The sequence below is a fragment of the Protopterus annectens genome, chromosome 1.part2, assembly GCF_019279795.1.
Source record: "Protopterus annectens isolate FY-2018-M chromosome 1.part2, PAN1.0, whole genome shotgun sequence".
NCBI lineage: Eukaryota > Metazoa > Chordata > Ceratodontiformes > Protopteridae > Protopterus > Protopterus annectens.
In genome coordinates, this window is record NC_056727.1 from 694,714,180 (window position 1) to 694,728,030 (window position 13,851).

Consider the following 13,851-nt stretch of genomic DNA (forward strand, 5'->3'; position numbering starts at 1 on the left):
GAGAGAGAAAAGGAAGGAAGAAGAGAAAAAGGCATCTATTTACTTTCGTAAGTTTATCACATACAAGAATAACTAAAAATGCTTTACTATAAAATAGAAATACTCTTGAGAACAGAAATTGTTTTTCTTACAGACACCCTCTTCCAGTCCCCACAGAGTATTTCCAAACATTAATGTCATCAAGTGAGGGAAATGGTTTGCAGTTCTCCACAAGTTTAACAAAATCAACAAAAGTCCACTCTTTCTACTTTTTCATGTACAGTCATTTCAGAAATGCAATTGATGCTTTGCAGTCTCACATTTATTCACTAATTTCAGGGTTGCTGGTCATGTGTCTGTTCATCTGCATCTCCCATCTTCAGATTCTGCTTCAGTTCCAAGGTATTCCCAATTCTTCTGGTCAATTCATGTGCTTCTCTCTCTCTCTTTCAGGCATTTCCCTTTGGAACAGTGGAAAATGGTTCAGTAGCAAAGTTATTCTGTGTGCTTTATCATCAGAAGAATTAGAAGCAGTCCCCTACTGCTTGATGCCTCAATTTTTGTTGAACAAAGTTTTGCATTTCCTCCTTAGCGTGTTTATTTACTTTCATCCTCCAGGAAAAATATTTTGAAAATAGCTGTATATGGCAGCTTGAGTCTCACACCAGCCTTGCAACATTCCCTGATTACTGGAATGAATTCTATTGTCTTCTGCCTGGTGTACAGTGAATAAACATTTTTTTTACAAACACTCTACTGTCTCCAACTTTTAATACTTTGCCCTTTTGCCACATTTTTGTCAGAATCAACTATTTCTGCTAGTAGGTTTGTATCTTTACTATTAAAGGTCTGGGTTGCTTTCTAATGGCCAGGTTTGGAGATTACACATGATGTGCCCTTTCAGTTAATAACTCCTGCTGGGGAATACCAGTCCAGTTGCTTATTTGAAAGGATCATAGCATCATAGGAGATTACTAGGCTATCAACCCAGATGTCATTTTAAGCCTAGCCATTTCATCCCAATGTAATACCATAGACATGATAGTCAATACCAAAGATTGCATTTAGCGATGGCTGCCTATCTGCAGGAGGGTTGTGGGAGCTGTCCCGGGTAAGAATTTATGGTGCCACATTAAGAATCAAACCCTGCACCTTGCATCTGTAAGCTAAATACTTTAACCATTATACCAACTGTCCCTTCAGTGCCTTCATAAAATGAATACAGTCTGTTCTTTCTAGTTTCTTTGGTACATTAGAAGATCAACAAGAAAAAACAACTCCAAGACTGCTCAAAAACACATAAAAAGAATGTATTACAAGCAAAGCTTTTGGGCGTAACCCTTCCTCAGTGCTATTCCAATGTAAAACAGTTGATTCCATATAAAATAATTTCAAAAGTCACAAGATCACAGTCAGACTATCAAAAGCACTAATTAATATAATATGCTAATTAATAAAATCAATTGACATTAACAAATAATTTAACCCTTCATGTTTATTCATTCAGTAACAAATGTATCATTGCAGTTATAGTTGTTTTTTTAACCAAAACAGGTTTAATAGTAATAGTGCTGTTCAGACCTGGAAATAAATCTGCCTGTAATTTTATTATCCAACCATATTCCTTATTTTCTAACATATTGTTAATGTCACCTCCTCTAATATGTCTCAGTATATGTTCTATTCCCCTAAATTTAAAATAATGCTTGGGACCACTATCCTTAATATGTTTACTTAAAGCATTCATTAATGCTGTCCTACTTGTATCAGATTTATGCTCTATTATACGTTCTTTGAACTTCCTAGTGGTTTTTCCTACATAAAAGCAGGATCAATTTATACACATTGCTAAATAAACCAAGTGTGTTGTGTTGCACATAGCTGAGCAATGAAAAATAAACAGTTTATTTGTTATCAGATGGTTTAATAAAATACGGTTTGGTGAAATATCAGCACAACAACTGCAATTTAAACAAGGAAATGTACCAATTTTTCCAAGTTTATTTCTAACAATTTTAAAATCTTTATAACATAACCTACTTTTTAAATTACACAAATTCCTATATGCAAAACTTGGTCTAACACCTAATAGTTTTTGCAATTCTGGCATAATCAATAGAATATTCCAATTCTTTGTAATAATTTTCTCTACCTCAACAGTTCTAACATTATAGGTTGTTGCATACCTAATCATGTTAGTGTTTAATTTATCTATCTTCAAGTTTATTCCTGCACTAAAGACAGGTTTAGTTGAGCTGTTTCTGTTAGAAAGTACATTTTTATAATTTCATCTACCAGAACCGCATTATATAACCCCTTTCTAAAAATTCTTTCCCTATTTTTCTCATCTCAAGCTCACATTTCTTACCATTTGTTGTTAACCTACTAATTATTGTAAGTTGAGCCTTAATTATGCCTTTAAATAAATGTGGTGCATACATACTCATTCTAGACACATAAAGATTTACATGCACATCCATTCTACGAACACTTGTATCTATTGAGTTTTCCTTCCTTTCTATCTCAAAGTCCAAAAAAGTTATCTCATCAGTGGAGCTTGTCATTTTAAACTTCAAAAAACAGGTAGTAGTATTTAGATAACGTGAATACTGCATCATATTTTCATGTGTACCGTCCCAAATCAGAAAACAAATTTCTGATAAAATAAAACATTTTTATTCATACTATTTATGTTACAGTAGATAAATTCCTTCTCCCATTAATGTAAAACTAAGTTAGCATAAGTGTTGGCCATTGGCATACCCATGGCCACTCCTGCTATTTGTAAAAAAGGCTCCTTATCAAACAAAAAACATTTTTTGTCAATAGAATTTCTAACAACTGGCAGATTCTCTCTATTTTATTAGATACCAGTCGTATTTCAGTGTTTAAAAAAACTGTGAATCGCCTCAGTACTGTATTCATTTGGTATTACTGTAAAGACTGAATTTATATCTAGTGTAACAAATAAAAATGGTCTATCTGTATTGGTCACATACCAGTCTCATAATTTTTTTAAATCATTCGTATCTTTGATATATACTGTGGTAGCGTTGTCGCCTCATAGCAAGACGTTGTCCTGTTCAATTCTCAGCTAGAGCGTCTTCTGTGTGGAGGCATATGTGAATGGGGCATGCCTTTGTTGAAGGTTGTGCGTCAGGGCTGGTAACCCGGTATGTAAAAATCCACTACCAATCATTAGCGGACCGGAGTTCCTTTGTGGCGAGCCCTAACCGGGGAAAGCTGAAAAACACAAACGTATCTTTGATATAACTTTTATTTCAGTAAGTAAACTGAAATGAGTTTGGTAATCCACCCCCTTCCTGATATGATAGGTCTCATAGACGGGTGGGTTAAAGATTTATGCAATTTCGGTATACCTTATATCTGTGGTATCCTCGGACATGGAGTTGTAAAATAATTGTACAACTCAATAGAAATATCATTATTTAAATGTAACTCATAGGTCAGCATGTTAACTTCCATAATCAGTTTTTTCACATCAGAGAAGCTTATTCTTTTAAAAAATATTAATATCCTGCAAGAGCGGTCTTTGAGTTGTTTTTTCTTGTTTTACTGTATTTACCTAACTTCTTGTTAGTCACTGCATCAACTTTGTGCTGGTACATTAGAAGATCTCAGATTTTCCCTATCTGCTCTGCCCTCTAATTCTACCATTTTTTGAAACATCTGTTCTTGAGCAGTCTCATTCATACTCAGCCTACATTTCAACCTCTGATTTTTGCATTTTTTTCATTTCATCTGTTTATAGCTTCTTTAATTTTTTCCAGCTTTTGTCATTTGAGTTGATGCATTGTTCCACTTATTTTAATAATTTCTGAGCACATTTGACTTATTTCTTTTTTCCATTAGATTACTGGAAGCCAGGTCTTGCAACAAAGCTGGAACTTAAACTGCTTTTTACTGAATAGGTGTAGGATTCTTCCTAGTGTTTTCTCTTAACCTTTTCCAACTGATCTTCTTTCAGGCTCTCTTATTTCTTCTTTGCTAACATCCAGGCAGTGTACTTACTTGCCAGTAACTGAATTTTACTCAAGCTGACAGCATCACTTGCTGCTGTTTCTCAGTTTTGGTCTTCATGCTGGGAGAGCTGAAGTTAAGCTGTTGATCAGTGTGCAGCCATCTTAGAAGTCCAACCCATAAAGTTGTTATTCCTTGTATTGGCACTGTGAATTACAACCTCAGTACCCAGTGTTGCTGCCTGAGTTTCATATGGGCATTTTTGAACTAAAATCAAGTCAATTCTGAGTAATCTTTAGCCTTTTGAAAAGAAGGAACAATGTCAGAGTGTCTCACAGTAGGATAAATGACAAGGACCTTCTTCCTGCCTTATGATGGTCTTCTGAATGCAATGAAGCTTATTCAGATGAGACTTTCAGTGCCCAAAGACTCAGAGTGCTGTCTTAGTGGATGAATACTAGATGTATAAAACCTAATCAAGACATCTTTATCTGGTGAAAAAACATTGCAAGATGGTTTTAATACTCCAATAGTGTTTCCTAATTATCAGTTTGATATGTTCATCAAATTTCAGCACAAGTCCACCAGTATACCCAAGTCCTTAACCCAGTATGGTGGATTGGAGAATGTAGTTATCTAGTGCATATGGTTACGTGGGGTTATTTGATTCATAGTGAATCACCATACACTTATTGTTAAACCTCATGACTTTGTTTCTTACCAGTGTAGTTAAGCTGTCCAAACTACTGCTAAGAGAATGATGATCCTCCATGCAGGAGAGTGTGCAACCTAGTTTAATGTCATAAGCAGGTTTGCTGAACCACACTTTTTCTGTTACTGGCAGTCTGACATCAACAAGGCAAAAAAAGATAGGGACCCAAAACAGATCCTTGTTGAATACCTTTACTAACAGATTTGTAGTTCATATAACAATTTTCGATTCTAATTCTGCACTTCTGATTTAGCAGACAAGTTAGTAACCCATCTAATCCCATATAGGTTTATGTTGGTCTTACACATGATGTCAGTAAAAACTGCTTGTGGGACTGAGTTGAACGCTTTTGCAAAATATAAGTATACGGCATTGATGGGCAAACCCACGTTGGTGGAAGTTATGACATTGCCATAGAAACTAATTAAATTAGATGTACAGGAATGTCCAGGTAGAAAGCCATGTTGGTAGATGTCAGAGGTAAAAAAGCATGGATATGAATGACAGACACACACAGCATACTCATAACAGCACCTGAGTATACCAGTAAGGGGTAATCAGTCTGTACATATCAGTAGACATACCAGGATGAATTTTCTGTATAGAGATGACAACGGCCTCTTTACAGATAGATGTTATATAGTCTTCTATTAGAGAACTCTGAAACAAGTACTTTGTGTCTTAAGTTTGGTAGTCTCATGAGGGATGATAGAATGTACGTGGGATCTTTAATTGTTTTCTGCAGCATTTGTTAACTTTCATATATATGTGCAACTGACCAGATGTGGGAACAGCGTTCTGATGCAACTTGGGCAAAATATAACAGTTCGTGTTGCAACAAAAATTTACTTGCACAGGTAGCCATCACAAAGAGAGTAACACTTTGTTGTTTTCCCTATAGGTGCCTTGGGAAAGCGGACACATTTTCAGGAAAAATCTGTAGCACAGCTCGTATTAGATGTCCAGCGTGAAGGAGATGCTGTACTCAGCAGTGAGCTGTCTCCTGCCCCCACTGATCAAGGGAGCTTACCAAAGGTAATACATGTCATATTGTAAAATATATATTAAAATATGTAATGTATGTATATGATGTTTCATTTGTTGTCTTGAGATTTATTGCTGTTGAAGCAGCAACTCATTTGCAAGGGCTCAGTGGCATATAAAGTAGTATAAAGAAATCAAAAGAAATAGGCATAACCAAAAAGAAAAATTTAAACCAGTAACAAAACACTGATTTTGTGGGTTAAGTAAATAAGTAAATAAATGAAAAAAAAAGGTGTTGTATGGAATTTAAAAATAAATACATATTTGAAGAATGATTTACTCACTGAATGAAGGAGTAAAGAATGAGATGCAGAAGAAGAGTGGAGAAAGAAGACACATGATGTGGGAGGGAAGACTGTATAGTCACTTAGGAAAGACATTAGAGAAGGACAAGAAAGAAGCAGATGCAAAAACTAACAGGGAATAAGTGGTCAATCTGGATATTTGTAAAGGAATTTTGCATGCATGAATGTGTGGATATTTGAGGCTTAGCCAGAGAGCAGGGTGCATCAAGAGATCTGATAACTAAAGATTGTAGTCCGAAAAAAATCTCTTCTAAGAAAAGTATTAAAGCTTTTTGTCTTCACAAATAATATAGAAAAAAATACATAACGCATAGAAGAAAAGTACAAATAAATATGATAATATTATAATAATAATAATAGTAATTGTTTTTTGTCAGGAAACAGAATTAAACTTGGCAAGGACTTAATATATCTAGGGAATTCAGACCTTGTATCCCAGTTCAAAATATCTTTTCCTCATTTAGTCATTTGCTCCCCCAACGTATTTAACATAGCACTTTGTATGGAATTTTAAAAATCAGCCAACTTGTTACATTGTATAAAACATGTTCTAAACTACCTCTGTGAAGTCTGGATGGGGTATAAAAAGTATCTCTGAAAATACTTTCATTCAAAAATGCTGAACCTTCTGGTCTTCATTGCATATCGTGGATTAATAATGTCCTTCCACTGCTTCTTTAATTGCTTATGCGATCTCTCTTCCCAATCTTTTATAATCTCTTCTGACGCATGCATATAATTATTATGCAATAGTGTATACTCCCTACTAATTATCATTTGTAATGGTAGCTAAACACAGCCAGAGCTGGGATTTGACTTGACACTCCCTTATCCCTCTCTGTTTTACCTGTACTTTGTCAGTCCGTTGTAGGGAGGCCAGTCTCTAATCTGCAGTCCGGTCTTCTGCTTGGCCTCATCCTATTGTATTGCCTCCCCCTTCATATTTATTTGCTCCCAATGCTTTGGTTCATTTGATAATTTTCTCCAGTAAGCCCCTCCCCCTGTTTTCTAGATTTCTTCTCGCACTCATCCCTATTGGTAAGATCTTTTTTCCATTTTCGTGTTGTCTTAGTTCTTTGAATACTTTCTAGTTCTTTATGAATGTAATATTCTGTATGGTTGTTGATATTTCCCTTATTTCTTGAACTCTACCCCTTCATCATCACACATTTCCACTTTAATTTGTAATCTTTTACTTATGTTCTGTATATGATTATGAGCTCCATAGCTGTTAAGCTTTCTTTCGCATTTGTTGATACTACACTACCTTGTTCTTTTGGAAGAAATTACTTACTCCACATAATTCTTACCCTCTCCCCTAAACAAATTCCTTAAACTGTTTATTAATTGTGGCTCAAAACTTCTCCTCTAGTTGATAAAAATATGCCTGAACTGTATATAAAACTATAAAGAAACTAGAAACATTTTCACTGCTTGTATTTTACTTTGTATATCTATAATCAGGAACTTCCAGATTCTCATTTTTTTATTATATGTTGTTTAGTCTTTTCCCACATATCCTTAGCTGCCATAACAGAATACTTTTTTAATCCATACACCTAAATATTTCATTTTATGTCCCTATAGGTATGGGTATTGCTGAGCCAATTCATTGTTTGGTGCATCATTTACTGCTATAGTCTTTATGTCATCTTTGTTTATTTTATATCCTGAAAAATGAAAATTGGCTCAAAAATTTTCTACAACATTGAAATGTCTTTCTCTGGATTTATCAAGTACAAAATAATATCCGCGAATAAAGCTAACATTTCTTATTACAGTAACAGTTTTAGCCTTGAATTTGTGAGTCCCTTATTTTCTTTGCCTGTGACTTTAAGCATAAAGCAAACAATAAAGTGGAAAAAAGAATACCTTTGCCTGGTTTCTCTGTTCTAACACATCTTTTTGGAGAGGAACCTTCCCACCTTAATTCTTGCCCCTAACACTTCATATATCCTCCTAATCAACCCTATTGTTTTGTCAGGGAACACAAATGTACCATTACCCTCTTAGAAAATCCTAGTTGACTCTATCAAGTGCCTTCTCTGCATCAAGACCCACATGCTATAATGCGTTTTCTTACACACTTTTTCCCTTTGGATCATCATTGTTCCATTAATGTCAAATGTTTGCCTTTTCCCACAAAACCACATTGATCCATATCAATTGTGGCAGCACCTTTGCTATTCTCTTAGCTAGTGTAAACATGAACACTTTATAATCATGGTTTAAAACTGAAATTGGTTTATATGAGCTAGGTCTGAAAGGTCTTTACCCTCTTTCGGTAATGCACTTGCAGTTCTTTGTGTTTAACAGTAGTGTTTACGAAGATAATAACTGTGTAACTTTTCAGCTTGAACTGTACTAGCTAGTTATGTTTCAACTGAATACATGTCTTTTGTGTCTGTATATGCACTTATGCTTCTGTTATGTGTATATTTGTGTACAGAACCAAGATTTAAATGATGATACAGTAATGAATAAGATCATATTGGAGACTCCTGAGCAACACCAGATTCCTGACCTTTGCGCCGAAGACCTTGCTGTTATTTTAGGAGTTTGGTAAGTTTTGTGCATTGCCTGTTAATTCACATCACATCCAACTGCTGAAGTTTGTTATGCCTTATTAGAAAAGAAAATCACTAGTAGATGGAGAATCTTGCCAGTCTTGGTCTTTGCTTTCTATCTTGGAGAAAAAATATATTAAGATTTTAAATATGTTAAGATTTTTATATTGAAGTAATGCCTTCCTTTGTTATTTGGAACATTGAAATAGGTTGTAGTCTGTACTTCAGCAGCTTTGTTTCTGGTGTAACCATTTTCTGGTGCATAGTTGCTTGCAATTAAGAATTCCCCGCTTGGGTTTATATTTAGTAGATGGTTATTGAGCGCATCGCACTATCCTGAATTTTTTTTTTTAAATAATTTCATAATGACTGCTAATGATGGGATTGTTCTGTGGCATCAGTTGGAATAGTCAGTGAGTGAGACATTGTAAAATGCTTTGTTATATTGTCAGGTTTAGGTGTTCAGCAGGTGTGGCAAAAAACACAAAATGTGTGGATTAAAAAAAAATGCTGTAATGTGCTGTTAGTTTAGAAATGATTGGCCTGGTTATGTAAACAGGTGCCTCCAAATGTTGGTGCATATTGAGCCATCTGTTCCTTATTTGGTAGCAGTCTAGAACAGCTTTGCAGTGAATGTGTTTGAGACAGTATAATAGAATAAATGGAATTTAACCTCCAAATCACTTTTACAGCGCCACAGCTTCTCCACTATACAGCAGCAGCGTTTTATATTTCAGTCTTAGAAAATAAATTTGGTGGCACTGCAAAACCAAATTAATAAAAAATCCTGAAAATAGGTTGAAAATTGCTTTGGTATCTGAGTTATAGAATGATGTAAACATTGAAACATTCTACAGCTTTGATGCACTCATGATGAAATGCTTCACTGTTAAAACAGTTCTCATTGTAAATTCTTCTTGCTGTGTTATCATTTTAATACTGTGACATCTTTAGTCCGGAGTTTGAGAACAAAGGCAAGCAATATATGTATTGTACTTGGCTGTCTTGTACATCTTTTTAAAGATTTGAAAAATGCATCTCTGCAAGCTAGCGAGTAATGTTTACAAGGTATATATGACAGGGTAGATCATTTAAATTTAATTATGTAAACCAGGTTTTAAACGCTTTTCCTGGTTATAAAGTAGATTTTACATTTCTGCTTATGTGGTAGTGTACGAGGTAAAAAAAAATTTAACTTGGTGGTAGAAATTGACTATGTAGTTTATTGAAATAATTCATTATGACAGTATTTTTAAGGCTTAAGGTTAGATTTCATTAGGTATTTAAAGTGAAATCTAGACAGGTGTAGTGAAAATGCTGAGACTTGGATGAGAGAGAGGGAGACAAGAAGTGCAGAAAAAAGGTAAAAATTTGTTTGCTTCACTGCATAAAGCCACGCATTGTATGTAAATGAGGTTAATGTGCACAAGGATTTTAATGTGCTCAAGGTTAAGTATGGCCTTTTTCATTTAACAAAAGTAAAAAAAAAAAAAAAATCAAATAGTGCTGAGAAAAAAACTTGGAATTTGAAATATATTTCAGAAATGTTTCTTGTGCAGAAAACATTTTATGAAGATTTTGAAGCTGTTTAGGTCAAGAGCTATTACGTCTGTTGTTTCATGTATTTCTCCTTATATGTTCACTTCTGCCTGGTAGTCTAACTTTGAGTCCACATTCAGTGGCATGGCAAACATGATAGTTCTCTGTGCATGTGTCCAAGGCAGGTAGAACTGTAGTTCTCAAAGGTATTTTACCATAACCAAAAAGATCTTTCAGTTCAAGGATAAAATAATTGGTTTTAACAAGTGGCTGATTAACTGGTGTCATTCTATGAGGATCTATACTGTTAGTTGACAGACCAACTGCTTTGTCAGGGATGGCCTGCATCTCTCACCTCATGCCCATCTGCACACTGGTTAAAACTTTTGCAGTCCCCCATAGTCCTTTATTTATTTATTTTTAAGACAAACTCCATCTCCTAGACAAACATATTCCAGTTTGGCGTACACCAAAATATTACTTTTTAATGCATTTAAATATGAAAAATGCCAGACCTTGAGGCCTGTCTTCACACTTGAACATATCCATATCTGCATAGTTATATGGTCATGGTTTTGTTGTATTGATAGCACTCCCTGTATACCTGAATTCAGTGCCTGCCATTCTTTCAGATCCACTGGTAATTTTGGGAGCCTCTCTGTATTTATATATGACCCCATCATTTCTTGCTAGTTAGCATATAATGCCAGCCTAAAACTTCTTGCACTCCTAAACAAACCCAGATATCATATATACCTAAATAATTTGGGAAAATATACCCATTAAACCCAGTATTTTGCTTTTAAGTGATTTTAGGTACCACTCCATCGACCTATACAGTTAATATTACACCTGTACAACAATTCTTAGATTATGTAAATGCCAGTTCCTTAGACCAAATTGTCCACTTCCCCATTAGAGGTACATTACGTTTAACCTTGCCCTTTCTAACATTGCCCATGCTTGTACCAGAGTGTTTCTCCTTCCAGAAAACAAATTACTACACTGCTATCTTCTCCCTTAAAATGAATACCACTTCCCCCATGAAACCTACTCCCTTTAGGCACTACTCCTGAGCAAGCGTCTTATTTTTTTTTAAATATCTGTCATAAAGACATACAGCTGATAAACAAATGAACATTTTTCTATTTTAAAAATCATAGCAATTTTCCTTAGTCAGCTCTGTACAATATTTACAAACTCTGTCCATGATTACCTATTACTATTGAATTAGAATGAACTTCAGAGTGAAGATAAGATCTAAATGAGCAATTTGAGGTTATGTAGTCAATTCAAAGACTCATCTGGAAGAAAATGTCCATGTTCCAAAGTGAGTCTGTATCAGTTTTAGGACTTTTGCTCATTGGTTTATTAGTAATGCTTCCTGAAGCAGATCTTTATTTCTGGATGTCACTCTCTTTGTCTATTAGTTGTTGCATAAAAGAATTCCTTGCATTGAGGAGCAATGTTTGTTTTCCAAGTTTCATGCAATAGCTTTTCTTATAACAGCAAGTATTGTCAGTAAAAGGTAAAGTACATCCATTTTCAATTTAAAGTTACTTTACCTAAACAAATCTTAGCAGACCATAAAGCTTGTAAATAAATTGATTTCCCATAAAAATCACTTGGAAAAACACAAGCTGACATTATATTTCACCAATCAGCTTTAATACCTTGGTTACATCTCTAATATTGAGTTAACATTTTTGCTCATTTTCGATAATTTACCAGGTGTGCAAAATGTCCCGTGTAGGCATTTCCAAGTAAATACTAGCCAGTATATAGCTAGCATAACTCTCAACTGTCCAGATTTTTCCAGGATGTCTAAATTTTTTGCCTTGCATATTTTGACTGTTCATCATAAAATGTTATTTTTTTGTTGGCATATAACTGAGGAATTAAGTCACACATAATGACACACCTTTAAGTTTTAGACTTTATATCCTCTGCCCCTATTTTTGCCCCCCCCCATTAAAAGAGCAGCTTGTAGAATTATTTTTATAAAAAGTAATATAGAGATAATAGGGATACTTTTATTCCGAGCATGATGTAATTCATGAAATTTATCTTCGGCATGATTACAATTGCCATGAATCAATATCCAGTTTTGTGAATCTAGGTTAAATTCAGAAATCAAGTGTATATTGATTTTGAATTTCACATCCCTAAAACAATTGTACTTTCCTAGAAAGTTGTTCTTCCAGTGAGACAACTTCAAAGTGTGTGCTTTTTTCTGTTAAACACTTAGTAATACTAAAGAGTATTGCACTAAACCAAATTTTCAAATCAAGATCATTCAGTATGATAAATTTAATTTTTTGGTATATTATTATTGTACTGAGATCAGGTATGTTAATTTATGTAATATTGAATTTAATTGCATATTACAATCATATGTGATGTACTATCGCTGTTGAATTATTAGTTTCAACCACATATAATTTAATATGACTGGTATTGAAATATTAGTTTCATTTATGTAAAAGTTGAAACAAGTTAGTCAAGTTTTTTTCCCAGTTATTGTTATGTTTTTTTATAACCAGTGTACAATGACTTTAATAAAGGCTGCTTTAATGTAAGTCTCTATATCAGCCACTTTAATTCTTCCTTTGTGCCAAGATCTTAAGTGGTGTTTATAAGCAATTCAAAGTTTTTGAGGATAGAATAGTAGGCCATCAGCTTCCTGTTGAAATTCGTTAGATGCATTTTATTTGGAATAAAAGCAGTGTGTTATATATAAAGCAAATGACTGTGTGTGTTATATATAAGACTGTGGGGAGTAGGATTGTTTTTTGTCAGACGAACCCTGTTCTCAAAAGTAATTATTAATATATTCCAAAACTCAGTTAAAATAACTGTTCGTTCCAGTTATTTTTCAAGATTTCTGTCTCTTATTTCATCAAAGGACTTTTTATTGGGTCTCTTTGGTTAGCTTGAACTCAGAATGAATTACAGCACCATGTGATTTGTTTAGGTTTATTTATTTATATTTATGGTTATTGAATTTCATTCAAGAGATTTTTTTCAAATTCCTTTATTATTTTTATTATTATTGTTATCGTTACTATTATCTTCTTTAAGGATGAGTTCATCAGTTTTTGTCTGCATTATGTCATCTACAAAGTACATCAATTCAGTTACAAATATATTGCCTCCTCATATTCCTTGAACCTTGGTTTTGGAGCTAATATTGCTAAAATGTATATGGCTAAAGCAAATAACAGTTGAGACAGTGGGAATCCTGGTTTTGTGCCTTTCTTAATTTCTGTTGCCTCTGAGGAAATACCTTCAGCTTTACATGTGCTTTATTATATTTGTTGTGTTAAAGTAATGAATTATGTTGGTAGTTCAAATAGTTCTAAAACTTTTAAATATTCCCAACTTATTGAATCAAAGGCTTTTTCAATACTGGGGCTAATAAAGATTGTTTCTTGCTAGTTTATTATTTCTGTGTCAGTATTCTTTTCATTTTATCTTGTGTTTATCTTTTATTAATGAAGCTGGTTTGATCATTGCTTATCAATTGAGGAATGATGTGCTTTAGTCTGTCTGTATAAGTGGACTTAATGTGTTGTAATCGATATTTAATACAAGTATACACTGATCAACTTGAGGTTGCCTCACTACCGTTTAGAAATGGAGTCATTCATTTGCAAATATTTCCATGAGGCTAGAGCTCTCAATTTTATTCTGATGTCTAATAACAGGTTATAAAAATATATAA

At 34.0% G+C, this 13,851-nt stretch overlaps 1 protein-coding gene across 2 annotated transcripts in view; it reads left to right on the forward strand.

Annotated features, from left to right (window-relative positions):
- The window catches only part of TTC27 (tetratricopeptide repeat domain 27), a 2,723,583-nt gene that overhangs the window by 578,256 nt on the left and 2,131,476 nt on the right, over nt 1-13,851 (forward strand). For both annotated transcript variants that reach the window (XM_044058498.1, XM_044058490.1), the window contains 2 exons: nt 5,574-5,707; nt 8,471-8,583. In XM_044058498.1, coding sequence (XP_043914433.1) covers nt 5,574-5,707; nt 8,471-8,583 — 247 coding nt within the window. The remainder of the gene's footprint in view (nt 1-5,573; nt 5,708-8,470; nt 8,584-13,851) is intronic.